Source organism: Sceloporus occidentalis, unplaced genomic scaffold (genome assembly GCF_023333645.1).
Source record: "Sceloporus occidentalis isolate IW3139 unplaced genomic scaffold, rSceOcc1.0.p SCAF_199, whole genome shotgun sequence".
Classification (NCBI taxonomy): Eukaryota; Metazoa; Chordata; class Lepidosauria; order Squamata; family Phrynosomatidae; genus Sceloporus; species Sceloporus occidentalis.
In genome coordinates, this window is record NW_028317179.1 from 883954 (window position 1) to 903370 (window position 19417).

Consider the following 19417-nt stretch of genomic DNA (forward strand, 5'->3'; position numbering starts at 1 on the left):
TACAGAGAACCCCAATCGGAGTTGTGGAGTTTCCTTTATCGGACATGTATTGGATCTCAGGTGACGCTCGCATTGATTGCGTATTGAGATCTGTAACCTAAAGTATCTGTCTCTGCTCCAAAAAAGTGTGTCCTCTGTGTTAACCACAAAACGCTCAGATTCGAAGACCCGACGTTGTGTTTGGTGCATTAGTTCTAGAACAGAACATTGTTCTCAACTCGTGTTCTACGATGTTCCATTTTCAGTTGTTGTATCAGTCAGAATGGTAAACCAGCATCATACAAGGGGATCCTGAAAGCCAGCCGTGTCGGTGAATATGTACCGTTTATGGTTCCATTGTGGGGAAAAATAGGTATTCTTCAGGTTCTCTGATACAAGAGATTTTAATCTCACAAAATCCACAATCTAGGAAAAGATCTGTCTTTCTTTAACGAGGCAGCGTTTTTGGGAACAACATAATTATTCTTTTTTTGTGGGTGAAATGTCCTCGAATAACCACAAAATAGACCATTATGCATTTCAAAATGTCTGGTTTCATGTATAATTTGTTTATGAATAAATTGTTTTGTTAGACATTAGCCGTCTTAATACCGTAATTCATGTTTGTCTGGCGTTGACTGCTGAAAATCTCCCTGCATTAAATTTGTGTTATGATGGAGTTATCCTAGGATTTCTAAACCTTTAAAATTGGCCACATTTAAACATGGTTCAGAGGACGAAGGTTGCCGTGTCACAAGCGAGCAGCGACAGAGAAAAGAGAATAATGAAGGGGGGGGGGAAACAACCATGGATACCCTTCTGTCTTGACTGATTGCTAATATACAGAACATGGTGGAAAGTATGCGGACTCCCCGTATTATTATTATTGGATTACACTGTCTGAGCCACATCCGTCGTGGGCAGGTGTAGAAGTTCAACCACAGAGCTCATGGACTTGCCACAGGATGCCACCTTTCCAATAAGTGACTTTGTAAAAGGCCTGCCTCTGTTAACGGTAAGCAATGATACCGTGAAGCGCAAGCATTTGGGAGCCACACAATCACACGTACAGGACCGCTGAGGTGTGTAAAAGGTGTTGTCCTCTGCAGGCGCGCTCCCTACCGAGGTACCGGATGACCAGATGTTAAGCAGAAGCTTCATAAAACAGGTTTCCGCGGTCAAGCAGCCATACACAAGCGGGATCGTCACATATAACGTTAAGAGTCGCCTACAGTGCTGTGGATATCACGGTCATTAGGCTTCAGAACGGAGGAAACGCGTTCTCCGGAGCGACGGATCAAGCTTACCGGCTGGCAGGCCAACAGATGATGCCAGGAGAACGTTTCCATAGTGACGTAGTCATGTAGGTTGTCTCTGCCGATGACAGAGAATGCGGAAAATACCCAAACTTGAAGCAACTTCCAAGTATGCCTCAAAAATGGAGACGCGCTCTTTCCAGGTTTAAAAATGGCGCTCGCTGGATCAATCTTTCTCCCAAATCTTTGCTAAACAACTTACCCGTTTCATGTTTTAATGGGCAAGCTTCCTTTGAACACATCTATGAGGGGGTTACACTCTCATGGGCCTTTTCTTTTGACAATCTTATTGACCGTACCTCATTAAACGGACGCGATTTCCACTGAATGAAATCGGGGGCCTCGCAGCTCATCTCCAACATCTAGCGGGGAACGTGACCAACTCAGAATTAACAAGCGATTGTTGGACTGAGAGGTTTGATGAGCAGGTGTTTTTTTTATATGAGGTTGTATCGTCCCATGAAATTGGAAAAGGAACCAAGTTACCGCAATAAAAAAAAAAAAAAAAAATTATTTCAATCCACAGCAGCGTAGCAGAACTTTGTGCATTTTGTTGACCGCTTCCATCATACGTACGATGAGGACCATCAGCTCTGACTGAAGACATTATTGGTCATTTGTGATGTATCGGCAGCAGAACCCGACGCTCGCAGCTATTGACTAAAAGCACATCTGCCACTTTAAGATGTAACATTTGTCTAGCGTTCTGTAAATAACATAAATCCATAAAATGTGTTCAAATGAAACCCATCCTGTGTGTACCAACTACCTGTTCTCGTGATCTACGCCAGGGATGCTCAAACTGCGGCCCTCCAGCTGCTGCAGGACTACATCTCCCATAATGCTCCTTCAGCTAAGGGGCTGGCCGAGGAGTATGGGAGATGTAGTCCTGCAGCAGCTGGAGGGCCGCAGTTTGAGCACCCCTGATCTACGCGATTATTCTTCTCCATCGAGTTATCCCTCCTTTACCGTTTGATAAATTGCTGACTGTTGTTGATTGGTTAAGCAGCCGTCATAAGGCAGGGTAAAAAGGTTAGAAATGGAAGTTCCCCATTTAATGTTCTGTGTGTACATAAAGACATTTGGAGCCAATATATTTTGCTACTTTATTATATTTATTATTTTCCAACAGGGTTGTGTGTCCTGGTTTTTCAGTACCAGACGTTTAAAAACATTAATTCTATGTAAACCAGTGGTATATAACGTTTTAAGCTAGCAGTGTGTGGAAAAGCAATCAGAATAATGCTATTCTTATAAAATATATTTCCACAGGAAACGTCTTTTTTTTTTTACGATTTATAACATTCATTTTTTTTCACAAATAATGGTTACATTTGCTACATTAAATAAAACAAAAATATCAGCCCCTCCAAAAACACACACACACACACAAAGGCATTTCTGTATTGCACATGTTTAGATTGTGAAATGATCGGGTTTAAGAAGTTCAAATTTTCTGAGCGATATTTTTAATTCCATAATTAACCGTTAAAAATTCCAGGGATATCAAAGAGGGCTAAAATATTTATTGCAAATATAAGACGGGTAAAATGAAGAATCAGAAATGAATGTAAACCAGTAACATTTTATCCATTTTTTAAACCCACTGCACCAATTTATGTCTATTTAAGCAGCGACTAAGGTTTATGGTTGTCCATAGCTTCATTGTCTGTCTGTGGGTGTTGATGTTGTCCTGGGGCGAGCGGTCGCAGTTCTGGCACTGATGGGCCTTGAAAAGATCCAGGATGGGACCCTGGAGGGAAGTCCCTGGCACCCATAGGTGTAGGACCTTGCACAAAGTCTCTTACTCCATGAGGAAAGTCTGGTATGTTCTCTCTAGAGCTAAGTGGAGCAGGTCCTCCTCGGAAAACTCTGGGTCCTAGATGAGGTGGGCCAGCTAAGAATTCTCTAGCTCCAGGAGGGGGTCCTGGCAGAAATTCTCTAGTTCCTGGAGGTGGCAGTATTGGTGGGAAATCCCTTACTCCTGGGAGAGGAGGTCCACGTGGGAAGTCCCATGCTCCCGGGGGTGGAGGTCCCGGCAGGAAATCTCGAGCTCCCGAGGGTGGAGGTCCTGGCGGGAAGTCCTGAGCGCCAGGTGGTGGAAGTCCCGGCGGGAAGTCCCGAGCTCCCGGGGGTGGAATAGGATAATCCCTGGTACCAGGAAATGGAGCAGGACCCGGGGGATACTCCCTAGGGCCAAGGGGTGCACGGGCAAAGCTCCTAGGATCAGGTGGAATTGCGCCAGGTGGTAACAAGGGTCTTGGGGGGAAATCTCTCATTCCTGGTGAGGGTCCACGTACTAAAGAAAAGACACAAAGCATTAAACCTTAAATATCCTCGGTCTGTTTCTCCTAGGAACATATATTTTCAGTAACACGTATGAATTATTATAAAGAATAACAGCAATCTTGTGATCCATTTTGACCTGAAGGACCAATGCAGGGAGGCTCAGAGGTGACGGGTTTTAGACACTATGTTCTATTCGTGTCTAACCCATTCATGCCCCACAAAGAAAAAAAAAAAATACAGAAAAACCCACCCAAGGGTCACCTTGACACCTTTTTGTGACCCTGTAGGGCTGGTTGAAGTTGTGCTCATGGACATGGTGCAACTCAACTGTTCAAACACCGTTTCTCCCTCTTCCAAAAATGAGGGGAATACAGTAATAAAAAAAAAAAAAAACCAAAAAACTAAATTTGGCTTACAATAAAAAAAAAACCCAGCAAAAATGACATGTGGCCAAATGATGGGATGTTGCTGAATATAAACTCTGAAAATTACATATTTTTGAAAGTCTAGCATGTAATTCCCAGGATTCACACTCAAGAGTACTTTGTAACACAATGCAGGATTTAGGGTCTTCTTAAATATAGTTAAGGTGAATTCCTTTTATTTTGTGTGTGTTTTGCACGTTGCGGAAAAAAAAGACAACTATCGTTTACATACATTGCTGCGGAGGCAGTGGTCGGGGTCCATATTGCCCTCTGGGAGGAGGCTGACCAATCAAACGAGCAGGAGGCTGTGACATCAGAGGAGCTGCCGCAGGTGAGTTCATTACAGGTGTTCCGGGAAATGAGGGTGGCCCTCTGGCTCCTGAGACGACCTGCTGGTATCATACAGGGCAATTTGTTATAGCATAAAATTTAACAAAGGGAAGAAAAACAGTATCCCATATAGAGTTACCAACAAGGAATGCATATTACTTTAACATGCATTCTAGTTGAAAAGAAGCAAAACCCCCAAACTACCCTGTCCAGAGGCAGACACTGGGAGGAAAGCACTCACACTGAAAAAAATGGGGGTGATTTCTGTCCAAAGTATATTGAATTCACCAATACGAGGGATTATAAAGATGAGAGGGGGTGATGAACAAATGGACAGTAAGCTGTATATCTAAATAACGTATTAAGCCTTGTGGCCAGCAGTGGTTGCAAGTACAGCCCCTGCCAACAAACTCAAGACAATTTAGTGCGAAATGTAATTTATTTCTTATGACGTATGACAGATATATGGAAACGCTCAACAGGACCCATTGTAAATATATATGTATATGTATCGAGTGTAGAATACACGCTGCTCATATACAAATGCTCAAGGAAGTCTGTACCGAAAGCCAGCAACCGCAGAGCATCAAAGCGGTTAGTAATCGACCATCAAATAAAATGCGGGTTAAAGCGCCCGGGAATCATGCATGCCTACCAACAAAAGCCAGCCCCGGCTTACACCGGAACCCTCCGTCACGGGTATCTTGTTTATTCAGATACTTGCCGTACACACACCTTTCCAAAAACTCAATTCATTAGTTGTGTTATTAGTAACTTAGAGTAAAACCTATAGGGGGAGATGAGATTCTTGATCTTGGTAAATAAAATCCAGCCTTTAAAATATACGACGTACATCTGTATAGGTCTTGGCATGTTGGAATACTGCTACTCTTGATTCTGGAAAACGTGTGATTCTGCTTCTCCCATTTCTGGGCAAATCAGGATTATTATAAAGCAATGCGTGTCCTTTTTATAGCTGGGGTACTTTCGGTGATAAATGGCGCAGACAACCATGGACGGATGGGGAGATTTGTATTTATGATGCTGCAGCTCGGTTTTATTGTGTAGCGCATGCATGAGAGGTTAGAGTCACATATTCACCGCCGATCACTAAAGGTGACAACCCAGCTCACTCCAAGGCCGCTAAATACTCACCTCGGCAGCTTCCTTAGACGGAGGATTAGCAGGCATACTGGACGACTCAGACTCATTGGGCTTTTTTTTTTTTGTTTTACATGAAGAAATTATGAATGAACATACAAAAAAAAAAAGTGTATTACATCGTATACAGACAGAGTCACACAGCTTTTTTTTTATGAATGGGGGAAATAAGAGAGCTGATGTATAACTCACCATTCCATCTGCGCTTATTGCAGGCGAGGATGTTCTGGGTCCGGGGTTCAGTGCAGAGTGACCAAGATCCACTGCGGGAGAGATAAAGACATGGACATTAGACTAAAACTAATCGGGATTCATAGAAATCAAATGTTTACTAATGTTTATTAACAATAATTGACTAATTTGAGATCCTCTCCACTAAAAATCTAAAAAGAAATGTAAAGGAAGCTGCAAGTTGGTTATTTCAGACATACTCGGTATAGGTGCATGAATGAAAAAGAAAAAGAAAAAAAAGTAGTCTGTATTCTCAACCCAACCACACATTCAGAGGTGGGAATAGGCGAAAAGCTACTCACCGGGAGCAGATGTTCTTCCGGATACGTCAGAAGGAGGGCGTCTGGGACCTGGAGGGGCATCCATTATACCTTTAATAAGAAAAAGAAAAAAAAGGTTAATACGGTATATAATTTTTTTATTTTTTTTTTTAAACGGAAGATGTTGCATTTATGACCACAAGTTGACGATCTTTTAAGGTTGTTCCGATGAATGCATTAGCAGAGGTATTCGTATGAGGTATGGCAAGCGAGTATTACCACCCCGGGTAGGTGGTTTCACCTATCTACCCCCCCCTTACAGTCCGGTAACTTACATTACGGTTCTAACATTTTAGTTTTAGATTATGACCTCTTGTGCCAACATTTGGGTGAACAGAGCATCCTTTCCACCGCTGGGACGGCTCACACACCCCACACAGCATTAAATAGAGTTCACATCACAGATGTTTGAAAGAGAAAACCAGCGTTTACGTCTCTGAATGCCATCTGGAACACAGAGGGTGACTGAGAACAAAGTAGCCGACGCTGACAGCATCGACATGAAACTATGATACAGAATCAGAGAACTGGCAGAAGCACGGTCTGTCTCCTGCGCTAAACGGACAAAATATTTACACGCCAACTAAACGGTGCATTCCATGTGTCCGTGTGAAAAGTAACCGTCTCTAAAATATATATACATATTTATTTATAGGTTGAATTTAAATACAGAGCATTGCTGTCCAATTTGTAGACCACAAAACATTTTATTTGCCGAGAACCAGCATTTTCAGTTGTGTTTTATCATCGCTCTTTGCTTTATAATCTTGCTTTAAACTGCTGGAATTTAAGTGTTCTTCCCCATTTCAGTACTTTAGTTCTTTAAATATGGGTTCATATATTCAATGATAATTGTTTGCAGGGAGCGTTGAAAAAAAAAAAAATACTACAAGTACAGCAGTGTACTTTGACTTGGCCACCAGGCCAGGAGGCATGCAGCCAGTGCACTAGATGGCACAGAGACTCGGCTCGACTTGGCCAGGGGTCAGATCCCCAGCCATAAGAAAGAGGTAAGAAAGCGTCATCATGTGTGCGGAAGAGGGGGCTTTGACTTGATGGGGCATAGAGTAGCATAAAAGCCGAGTCCCATGCACCAGTAGATGCGTTTGCTAATGGATAAACACCACGTAACCCATAAACTGTCCAGTTACTTTTTTGACTATGACGTACCAGCAATTCTTCTCCCCTGATGTACGGTTATCTATCCTTCCAAATAAAAAAAGACGATAAACACTTGAACCCCTCCCCACTTTTGTTAAACCCAGACACGCTCCCTCCGTTCAGATGGTTTCTGTAGCCGGCACGTATTTACGGAGTGTGAGCAGTGCGCGTTACTGACCAGAGTCTCCTTTGAGAGAATCCGATCTGCTGAGGTTGGCGGATGCTGACCGGCCCGGCGCCTCCATCATCATGGGAGGAGACGGAGCCCCTCCGCTTACGGGCGAAGGACAAAACGAGCCATCCCTGCTCACGGCACCTGTGTTTAACGGAAGGTAAAAATGCAAAGCGTTCGTTCAGGCCTTTTTTCTAATGGCTACATCTTAACAACCCGATTACAAGACGACCCTCAAAAATTTGAATACTTATTTGGGAAAAAAGCCTGAATATAAGACTACCCTATAGGGAAAAAAGTTTTACTAGTAAATATTAATTCCCATGTAAGCTATTTTTTCATATTTTAATTAAAACTATGATTGAGAAAAATGCATTTGTTATTATTTCCTTTTATTTGCCAACCTGCCCCCAGATATGACTTATACCCCCTATACGACACTCTGCGCCCCCCCCCCCCCAGACTTACTAATGCGTCTCCAGACTTACCCCCAATGCTTCAGACTCCATGGTGTCTAGTGGGGGCAGCCGGTGAACGTCTTCACGATGCGCGCAGACAACCTCTGCTGCTGCCTGGTACTTCCGCCGGGGCTTCTACGACGGAGCACCGGAAGGTCACACCCACGCTCCATCATAGAAGCTCCGGCAGCAGCGGAGGTTGTCTGTGCGCATCCCGCAAACGTTCACCGGCTGCCAGAGAGGAGGATGCAGGTCACCTGCAGCGCTGCGGGGGATCTGGATCTAAGTCTTGCAGCCTGACCTCTATTTGTGATCGGATTATAAGATGACCTCGAATATAAGCAAAATACGGTACTACATCATTTTCAGTCATTTAATTTTTTTTAAGGCGATAGTCTCTCATATATCCAGAAAATCTAGTGCGCAAAGTGGTCTTAATTAATAACAGCGCGTTCGTGGGAAAAAGGACTATGTTGCATAGCGATCTGTGCCCTCAGTTGTTTACTGTGACATCTGTAATATTTCTAATTATATAATCATTACACAATAAAATAGAGGATGAGAATGTGAAAGGGAACTCGTTACCTCTCCGCAGAGGAGGCTGGTGGTCTGGTCTTCCTGGGGTGGGCTTTACAATGGATGGTCTCTGGAGGGCTGCTACTCTTTGGTTTACTTCAATTAGTCTTTAAAAACAAAACAAAAACACTGAAATCACATTTTCTGATTGCAGAATCAATTATACCGAACTCTTAACGGCTTTCTTGTTTTGCACAAAACGATTCCACAAGGAATAACAAAAGATACATCTACATTATGTGATCTCCCTGCTCAATACACGGAGCTCTCTTATTACACGGAAATAAATATTAGCAGATTTGTATTCTTTAAAATTCACTTTTTAGTTTCTATAGCAACGGCTTAATGATGTCTGAGTCACATGACAAGCATTTTTCCCTGAAGAATTATGACCGAGGAAAAAATATGGCATTATTACAGACGTAAGAAGGGTTTGGGCACCTGCAAGCACTATGAGCGATGCTTCCAATGTTGTATTTAGTTCTACATGTGTTGAATTCAGCAGATTAGGTGGAACTGCAGCTTTAATTGCAGTTCAGCTGTAGAGATACGGGCTAAACAAGATACTTTTTGGGATCGGTTAAACATGAAGTGCACGCGACATAAGTCACAGTGGGGTTAAAGTTATGGTAAACCTCTTCACTTAAAACTAAAGGGGGTGGCAGAGGCATTATTAAACACCAGAATCTCGTCGTGCTACCGCCGCTGTAAGGGATTCTGGGTAGGGATGTGTAAATCAGGTCAACAATGATTCCCCTTTTTGATTCACTTTTTACATGGACCCCTCGGAGCAAATGAATGCTATGGCAGAAAGCCTTCAGACAAAGTCCAGGACAGAGGTTAAACACGCAGAGAGTACTTACAGCGTTACAGTTACACGGTTCATGTTCAAGAAAAATAAGATAAGAATTCCTTACTTTTGTCTCAGATTTGCACACTCTCTTTTCTCTTCGGCCAAAGTTCTTTCTGCGGTCCGGGCGATGAGCTGGAAGAAAAGGGGGGTAAAACTATGGTTAAACCAGGACAGCGCGAGGCTCCCGCGTAACACAAGCTCTCCACATCTCCCGGCGGGAGTCCTTCCTACGCCAGACTTCGGGATAAAGGCACTAAAATCCGTTCACAGACACAAATATTAATAGGGTCATAACTGAGACCCTGACAGCTTCATCTCAGAAAGATGAACGCGTCGACTTATTGACGATGAAAGGCCTGAGTGTCTGTGGACTTCATTAACGGGTAGTAAACGATCTGCCGCTCAGCTCATTGCTCTGCCGGAGATAACCGGGTGACTGCGAGATTTAATGTATGTAATACAAGCCATGCAACTCTGGCTATGATCCATTAATATGCACACTATTAATGCACGCATGTAATATTAATGTTTTGGAACTACAAAGCACCCATTACACCTATTTTTCCTCTATATATTTTGCAAGTTTCTAGAGTTAACACAATACCTAAATATTTAAAGGGATGGCACAGATTCGAGGCTTCTATCTCCGAGCTATAATGCTGGATGTCTCTTTCAGTGATACAAAACAATCAAAACCAGCATGCCAATTATGAAAGCAACAAAATGTTATATATGGTAATTTCTAAGCACGTTTGACAAAAATAAAAGGGTTAAAAAGGCACATCGTATTCTTTACCGAATCTTTGGTACAACGGAGTGACTTCTTTTGGGGGTCGAATTGTTTGCACAAAACTAAAAACATGGGAATTTGTGTCAATAAGCACAAAGCCTGGATACTTACCCAGTTCTCGTGTGCCTTCTTCTCATGGCCGGCAATCTTAAAAGGAGATCAAGCAAAAACAGCATTAGAATTAATTGCAAATGATTAGATCCATCCTACATTCGAGAGACCAAGTGTGCTATGCACTGCAGCCCGTTGTGAATGTTGCCATGTACAGCATAGTACTGCTTAAGTGATTAATCTGAACACAATTGGCCATCACTTAAATTAGCGAATAAACAGGGTACATACACGTCAACAATTCAGAAAGTCTTCCCCACACACAGAAAACATATAAACTAAGGACGTGCCGTTACCTGATTCTTATAAGATTTCTCCGTTTTCTGCAATTCCTCTTCCATTTCCTGAATTCTCTGCCTGAAATTCCCAAGGATATCGGATAACAAATCACACAACATATCAAGACTCTCTCACTTCACACAACGTCCATATAAAACTACCATCCTTAACCACAGGCAGAAGCTGCGATCCACTCACTGGCGTATAACAGACCGAGAAGCAGATTTAGATTAAACAGACGTGAAGTTAATCAGTAACACAAAAACCTATCCCAGAGAAACCTTTGTTTGCGAGGTTAGACATACTTGTAGATCTTCACTTCTTCCCCGGCCAGAATAGCCTTTTCATCGGCCACGGACAGCTTCTGCTCCTTTTCTTGGCGCTCGTACTCCTCCTGGGTAAGTTTTCTAGAACAAAGAAATAAAATGGAGTCTGTATTATGGACAGGACCTTAAAATACAATAAAAGGGTTGAAAGAATCTAAGAGCTTTGTTGTCCTGGATGCTACATTTTTTACAGCTGAACCCCCCCCCCTTTTTTTAAATGGGGTGCAACGACACTTGAGTTGGTGGATCTTAAGTCCTCTTTATGGTTTGATGCTGCTAGCGAGAATAAATCAGGGGTGGCTTATGATTGTTTAATGTATAGCTGCAGGTATGGATTTCAGGGATGCTAAGCTGTTGCTCTGTGTTTACTAACTTAAATAAATTTATTGTGGTTGCTGCTGTCTTAGTTAGCGGACACAATTAATTCATTAAGCTGTATCGCTCACTAGCCAATGAAAATGCTGCAGGCTATTTAACATTAAATGCACGTATTGGGCATAGAAATTGTTATTACTTGTGCAACGCCATCTCCTTCTGCTGATACAGCTCGGTGAGAATCTCCACTTTCTGACGCAGGGTCCGGCATTCACTGTCCAGGCGATTCTTGTCGGACTCCAAGGTGCTGCCGTCGTGCTGAAGTTGCTTAATTTGCTCTGGACAAAAAACACAGGAAAATTTTGTGTGCAACATTTAGTTGGAAAAATTCCATGAAAGGTACTTTTGCTTTATATTTTAATCAATTCAATAATAATAATTCAACAGATGCAATTTGACACAAATTAATGCACCCAAAAGGCCATTCATGTATGACAGATGTACACATTACCAATGGTTTCTACTTTTTAAGTTACATGTTTTAATTATGGAGCGCTGTCGAATCCTGTAGCTGTTGAAAAAGGGGGCTGCCACCTAAATATATTTTCTTGCAAGGGTCATTAAAAATGTGTTTTCAAAAATATCGCTCTTTTTTTTTTAATTTAAAGCTGTTACAATTTTTGCATAATATAATTCATGTAGCTGCATATTATCCTGATAGAACGTCTAGAATACAAATGGCTATCAACTAGACAAAACACAGACTTCTTATCACACCGCCTTATGGTAAACAATAGAATGGCTCAGCCTTAATCACTCTGCTGCTGACTAATGAAACTCTATGGAGGAAAGGAATAAGCAGGATACAGAATACCCAGAAACTTCCGGTCTTACCTTCCAACTCATGGCGGGCAGAAACTTCATCACACAGTTTTCTTTGGTAGAGATCTTTTTCTTCCTCGATTATAGACAGGGTTGTTTTTACCTATCAAACGAAAACCAAATGATTTAACATTGGGGGGGAAAATCTGTACGAATAACATTTTTGTCATCCACTATGTAAAGTAGCAAAGAAGAAAATCTTAGAGAAACTTGGAACATGTTCCACTAAGGGCAGACGTCACTGGCCGGTAACAAAGACATAAAGAAATGATATTAAATATTATCGAGACATATTTTTAGATTTCTTGCAGAAACGTAATCGGTCCAAAAATAGTTACTGATGATGCTAGGAATAAAGCTATTACAATGGCAGACACAGCAATACTTAGACATTGTAAATATAGTTAAAACAAAATTTACCCGCGAGACATCCATCATCTGCTTAATCTGATTCTTCATCTTCTCTTTGCGTTTATCTGGAGATATACAATAAATCATTTAAAACAAGTCTTTATTTCTTCCGGAAATTGACTATGATTATTTAAGTCGCTGTTGTGCATAGAGCACCTGGAAGTTCTCCGTTGGCCAGCTCTCCATCTCCTTCCACTTGCCGGTTATCATCCCTCGCAGAGTCCTCCTCCAGCTGCTTCAACTGCATGATGCAATTTGTCAGAACCTGCGAATAAAGGAAATAATTTTATATAAAACGAAACAAGAAGAAGAAAGTAATCTAGGGCCTAGACTCATCTACAGACTATAGTATATAGTATAATGTCATGTAACACATATTGTTATGGCTCAGATGTAATTTTACATCACGTGCCTATTACCTTTCTAAATCGCCAAGGTTTGTAATACTGTAGAGTTTTAAATTAGTACACAAAGCGGAATCTGTAAATGGTCAGTATTACTGATAGATTTTTTTGTACTTCAGGCATCAGTGGAGTAAATGATTGCGCAATGGTTTTCTTAGGATGGTCCAATGGGGGGGGGGGGGGGGGGTTGGATATAACCAATTCTTCAAACAGGACATTTCAATCACAGACTATTTCATCATTACATTGTTAAAGGGGGACTATAAACTAAGAAAATCCTCACCTCAATCTCGTTTTCTTTGTAGGCCAGAGCTTCCTCCAGGTCTTTGTGAGATTTCTGCTGTAGTTGTATCTGTTCATCGAGCTCCCGCTGCCTCTCGCTCCAGCCCTCGGCTTCCTTCAATAGCTGGAAAGAACAAAAACAGGGTCATAACACCATCCATGTCCTAATAAGAATACAATTCCTCATGGGTCGTGTAATGGGGCACTTGGCTGATGCACCTTCTAGAAGCCAAACAACTAGAGAGCTTGGGAAAGATCCTCATAAACCCTTGCACAAGAAATAAAATATCTACTACTGTATGCAATAAAGTGCATATGATGGCTACAACGCCGCTTTAACACTTCAGCTATAATCCTTGTGAAAAAATAATCTGAGTATGATATTGGCGAGTAATGCTTAGTAATATGATAATTCAAAGTACAAATATTCAAATAGATCCCTACTCTCACAACACAGCCCTATAATAAGAACCTTTAGGGGTTGTCATAAGTATTAAATATTATTATTATTATAATTAGTAACACACCTGTTCCTTCCTTTCCTTCAGCCTCGTGTTCTCCTCCTGCACGCTGCGTAGATCTGATCGCGCTTTATGTTCCTTTAGCTTGGCTTCGTTTAAAGCCAACTGGAGCTGCAATACAAAGTGTATAATTTGAGGTTGGAATATATATATATATATATATATATATATATATATATATATATATATATATATATATATATATATATAAAACTCTACAAATATTTGCTCACCTCTGACAGCTCAGCTGTGTGCTGCTCAAGCTGTTCTTCCAGCTGCTTCACAGATTTCTGGTTGTCGAAGACCTGAAAAAATAAATAAATAAAGGTTTCGTAAAGATCCTGATTCTTCTAAAACTGTGAAATACTTTAAAATGATATAAAAGCAACTTTAGTCTCCCAGTTTATTCTAATCCATAGGTACTGATGTTTGAGGAAGTAACTTATCAGTCCCATTTAAATGTATTATTTGACTGATTGGGACACTTTCAACTTGAAAGATGTGTTTCAGGGATCTGTCCAGGAAGTATGAAACATTCTTTGTATGGATATTTAACATAAATATCAACAGTAAAGCCCCCCCTTTTACAGTGTATCAGAAACAGTAACAAGAAAACAAAAAAAAACGAGATGAGGAGATGGCAGAGGCCAGGAGATCGCAGGCGTCCTCTCACCATCTCCTGCTTCTTCTTGTTCTCTTGTTTTTGACATTCCAGCTCATTCATTAAGGTCTTCATTTTGGAATCCAAGGCTTTGTTGTTATTCTTTAACTCCTTTACGGTCACCTGTCCCGTGAGAGATTGGTTAAGAGACAGAACTTGTATGAAAATAAGAGTATCTTCCGCTGTAGATCAGTACGTTTTTTTATTTTTTTAATGTCTTGCAGGTAAGGTGTATGCAAATAAAACGGTGGAACACAATGGAGAAATGGGTGTAAAATGCATGGAAAATTACCCTAACATAAGGAGTGGGTGGAGAATTGTAGGCGGGGCTATTGTTAGACCACTCCCTATGTGCCTCCCACTGAAACATACACAGAATTTGACACATGATAAGAACCATTTGGTCCAATCTTTCTGCTGTAAATACTTTTAGGACTTGGTCTCGTCTTATATTCAGGACAGTGTTATCCCGATGCCTTGCACGTTTAAATTCCCTCGCTATATTAAACTATGATTGCTGCTGGAAGGCGGCTCCACTTATCACCTGACAATCTGACTCACGGGGAATCCAGCCCTGAGTATACATTCTGGGTCTTGACCTCACCAACCCACATCTACTTTTTAATCCATCCAGGTAATTTTCCCCATTTTGATTTTTTGTAGTCTTTTACTTGGAACGGAAATCAAGGGCTCCGAACGTCCCAACATCCAGCACACGAAACACCGTTGCCTTTGGCACGACATTATAACGTACAGATTACGAGACCGCTTACCCTCAGTGCTTCAGCTTCTGTTAAGAGGCTGCTACTTTTCTTCTGGGCCGTGGACTCTGTTTCCTTCGCTTCTTTAATCTGCGCAATAAAAAATAAAATCGATCTATCCAACTATCCGACCCTAGGTTCCAAGCTCTAAGAACCGTTGGAAACTCTAATTACCTTTCGCTCATACTCGGAAATCTTTTCTAAAGCCTCGCTCTTTTCTTTTATCAGATTGGCGATTTTCTCAGCAAGCTGCTTTTCGTTCACTAAAAAGGCAAGAACATGTGATTAAAACCCATACTTTCCAGCATAACACAGATGTGCAGGTAACCAAGAGACATCATCATGAGATTGTTTTAGCATCCTTTTTAAAGCATCGATACAGGCAACGCATCCCCTGACGTTTTAGTCTGTGGGTTTCTTGACAATAAAAAGACATTTAAATATTTTCTGAATACAATATTGTAAACCATCGGCGTCTTAACGGTGAGCCAATAGTTCATGGGTTTAAATATATGCTCAGGGGTAAAACTTTAAATCAAAGTCATACACTGATAATGCCCCCTCTGTGTGTGATGATGCCCCTCGATAGATCATCATGTGTGTGTGTGTGGGTGGGAGCTGCCGTCCACATATTCCCGCAGGAACAGATAGTTTTGTTTGTTAGGTCACAGTCACCTAAACGGAGATCTGAAGCCTACTAGATATATAAAGGCAGACGGGAAACTCAGTACCATATTATATTAAATGATGGGAAACTGCAAACTGTCCCTAACTAAGTTAAAAGAAACATAAGAGACTTTGGCTTCATAACGAGTTACATAAAATGTGGCCGTTCCCTGTAGGAGAGACCGACAACCCGCAGCAGAGTAGTAAAACAGCTGATTACCTTGATAAATTCTGCTTTTTACCTGAAAGATAAGAAAGTAAAGTAAGTATAAAGATAAATATTCTGAAGAAGAAGAGAGGGAAAAAAAGCAACAGATGGCGACGCTTCGTTAAACATGTATCTAGCCGACTGCACACAAAGGTCAGGGTTGGCTGCGATGCCAGTAAGTGAAAGGTATCTCTTGGCAAACAGGATTATCCGACGACTAACAACAGCTTGTAGGTTAATGCCCAGCACCGGGGACACCGGGAACTGACACAAGACCTTGCCCTTGGCATCGTGTGTGCATTAATCCTGGGATCTGACTCTTGGGGCATTTAGAGATTTAACCATTTCTAACAGCGATACTCTCTTTCAATTACACCAATATTGGGAGCCGCTCAGCACATAATTAACAGGGCATCGTGGGTATTCTGACGCGACATTAAGAGTCAGATGACCTCACAGCCTGTCCCTACATCTACTCCGTACAATAATGATACAAAATAGGAAAGCAGAAATTCAATGAAATGTATGGATCAAAAGTGGAAATCCCATAGCTCTGTATGATGGGCAAACAGGGCATAACAAGTAGTGCGTGGCATAACAATTGGTGTAAAAGGTAAGGAGGGCGCTAGTGGTTACTTTGTTCCATGGTGGGGGTTCTGCTTTGTATTTAGAAATATTCCCTGTTTATTTGGGTTAGCGGCCTATGTTCTTCAAATTGGTGAGGCTGGAATAGATTCCATGTGTTTTTCTCTGGATCGCAGCCATACCATGTTACGCAGCGCCAAGTAATATTAACACACTCCACTCAACATTAGTTACATTGTTACAAAAACAAACGCTTACCGAGAGGCAGGTTCTCCAAAAGAAGATCAAAAGTGTGATGATTCCAACCAAGGCGGTTACGATCACCGCTTCCCACTGAACGCCGTGGAAATCCTCACCGGGCCGGAGGTCTTCTGGCAGCGCGGAAATAAGCTAAAAAACACACAAAAAAAGAGATGAAATAATTTCACATCTGTGTGATGTGCCAGATCGAGTGAATGCGCGGGCAGAAAGCCACGTCGCCAACGCCGTGTGGAACGCTTGGCTCCTAAGACACGTCAAAGACGGCAACAGCTGCCACTTTACAACAGATCAAATAATATTTGTGTCTAACGCGGGAAGTCACGTGCGAAGGACGGGATAAATGTTGGATCGGATCTGCCAAAAGTTGTGCGACTGGCTAGTGAGAACAAGCAGATCACATGTAAAATGAGACGGATTTACTAACCATCCGCTGTTTGTAAACAGGAAGGGGACAAACAAAAATAAACAAAGGGGCGGAGCATACAAAAAACAAATATACAAACAAAACATACAAAGTTTCATAATACAAACTTCAAAAATATGATACTCCAGGAGTAGGAAGAAGGACCCTGACCGGACTTTCCTTTCTAGGAGACACTTAGGTTAGATTATTGGGAGATTAATACGAAGGGACATCTTTGAGTTCCTTTAAAATGAAACCCGGGGAATGTTTAATTTGTAATTAAATAAAAACTTAATTAAAATATATATTTATAATATAATTAAAAAACAGTACAACAGGGAGCACAAAAAATGTGTAAAAAACAAACAAAAAAACACAATAAATGCTGCAATCACACAGAAAGTAGGCTTGCCTAACCTACTTAAAGTAATTAAACACGCAACCACATTTAGTTTTGTTGGTATAACAAATCCAATTTATCACGATTAAGATACAACAATGAGGCATTATAGGAAGAGACCGCCGTGGTTTAAGCAGCAGAAAAACGTATGGCGCGTCATAAAATAAACGTGTATGCTTTGTGCTCGATGGGTTGGCGACCGGATCTGATCCGCGGGCTTTAGACTTCCCTTCTGCACCGATATATTACAATCCCGCCGCTGTTAGTTCATGTATCGGCTCCTTATATTCCAGAAAGCTGCACAAGTAGCAGAAATAAATAGATTTTCGAATATACTCAGCGCTGCGCCACACGGAGAAGACGACATTAACCGAGTCAAACGTATCTGCGCTTCCTGCTGCTCCCGCGGCCAGCCCTGCAAAACCCTCCAAATCCTCAAGCAAATAAAAACGAGCCTCGTCGTCTATAATTGTCAGATAATAGAGCGTGAGTCAGCCAGCCCAGATTATAAAAAACATGACCTATTAGCTTAAAGTGGACAAAAACTGGCACGTTAATGACTACTTCTTAAGATGATGGGTCTAAAACTAGGAAAACTGGAAGGAGATGAAATCATTAAAAGGGTATATATATATATATATATATATATATATATATATGATGCGTCAATCTCTGGTTCTGAATATTAAGTTTCAGTAATTTATAACAAAACACCTAAAAATAAGATTTTTAAAGCAGACTTATAGAAATTTGCACGAGGATTGAAATTGCGCAACACGAGACGGAGGCACAAAGTAGATTAATGACAAATATCTGTACATCCCGTTAGTGTTATGGTTCATGCAGTGTACAGGACTGACGAAACTACGTTCTTCTGAACATTTCAGAAAATATCCTCCATCCAATGCATTGCGCTTGGTAAAAATGCAACAGGCGTAAAAAAAAATAAAAAAAAAATCAAGTACTTATAATTATTATTTTATCCAAAGATTTAGCAGATCCTTGGCTTTCCAAATAGGTGCGAGAAACCCACCAACCGTGCGAATGGACTTTTCACCAGCATTATCCTAACAAGCCACGAGTATATGAGGATAACCCCGTTACCCGCAGGAAGGACACACATACTGACCTGGCGGCACCCGGTGGCAAAGCCAGCGTACACGGCGGGTAGAGAAGCCCAATAGCCGGTATCGGCTCCTACATCCAGCGAGGAGGATGAGGAGGGAAACGTGTGGTCATCTGCCTCGATCACGTCCATGACTGGAAACCAAACCTGGGTATGGGTGGGTGTCCCCGAGACCGAGATACTTTGAGTATTCTGTTGAGCTATTACACAGAAAAAGAACTCCAGAGTCTTCTGCGGAGACACTAAGACTCCAAAACTGTAACGCAAGCACGCCACGCATACACACGCACACACCACGTATAGGTACGTACGCGCACACACACACACACACACACACACACACACCACGTATAGGTACGTACACACACACACCACGTATAGGTAGGTACGTACACACACACACCACGTATAGGTAGGTACGTACGTACACACACACACACACACACCACGTATAGGTACGTACGTACGTACGTACACACACACACACACACACACACACACACCACGTATAGGTACGTACACACACACACCACGTATAGGTAGGTACGTACGTACACACACACACACACACACACACACACCACGTATAGGTACGTACACACACACACACACCACGTATAGGTACGTACGTACGTACGTACACACACGTACACACACACACACACACACACACACACCACGTATAGGTACGTACGTACGTGTACACACACACACACACACACACACACACCACGTATAGGTACGTACGTACGTG

The 19417-nt window shown here is 41.7% G+C and overlaps 1 protein-coding gene across 1 annotated transcript in view; it reads right to left on the reverse strand.

Annotated features, from left to right (window-relative positions):
• Positions 1 to 1196: 1196 nt before the first annotated feature.
• LOC149278167 (transport and Golgi organization protein 1 homolog) overlaps positions 1197 to 19417 on the reverse strand; it is a 30780-nt gene continuing 12559 nt past the window's right edge. Inside the window, exons 8-32 of the mRNA XM_089502275.1 lie at positions 18667 to 18810; positions 16732 to 16863; positions 15901 to 15922; positions 15189 to 15277; positions 15027 to 15104; positions 14266 to 14376; positions 13826 to 13897; positions 13599 to 13703; positions 13073 to 13195; positions 12542 to 12650; positions 12395 to 12450; positions 11987 to 12077; positions 11292 to 11430; positions 10757 to 10858; positions 10469 to 10529; positions 10173 to 10208; positions 9336 to 9403; positions 8428 to 8525; positions 7391 to 7528; positions 6034 to 6102; positions 5693 to 5763; positions 5495 to 5554; positions 4242 to 4401; positions 3278 to 3485; positions 1197 to 1353 (exon numbers count right to left, since the gene is read on the reverse strand). Of these exons, the coding sequence (XP_089358401.1) occupies positions 1197 to 1353; positions 3278 to 3485; positions 4242 to 4401; positions 5495 to 5554; positions 5693 to 5763; positions 6034 to 6102; positions 7391 to 7528; positions 8428 to 8525; positions 9336 to 9403; positions 10173 to 10208; positions 10469 to 10529; positions 10757 to 10858; positions 11292 to 11430; positions 11987 to 12077; positions 12395 to 12450; positions 12542 to 12650; positions 13073 to 13195; positions 13599 to 13703; positions 13826 to 13897; positions 14266 to 14376; positions 15027 to 15104; positions 15189 to 15277; positions 15901 to 15922; positions 16732 to 16863; positions 18667 to 18810 (2499 nt within the window). The remainder of the gene's footprint in view (positions 1354 to 3277; positions 3486 to 4241; positions 4402 to 5494; positions 5555 to 5692; positions 5764 to 6033; positions 6103 to 7390; positions 7529 to 8427; positions 8526 to 9335; positions 9404 to 10172; positions 10209 to 10468; positions 10530 to 10756; positions 10859 to 11291; positions 11431 to 11986; positions 12078 to 12394; positions 12451 to 12541; positions 12651 to 13072; positions 13196 to 13598; positions 13704 to 13825; positions 13898 to 14265; positions 14377 to 15026; positions 15105 to 15188; positions 15278 to 15900; positions 15923 to 16731; positions 16864 to 18666; positions 18811 to 19417) is intronic.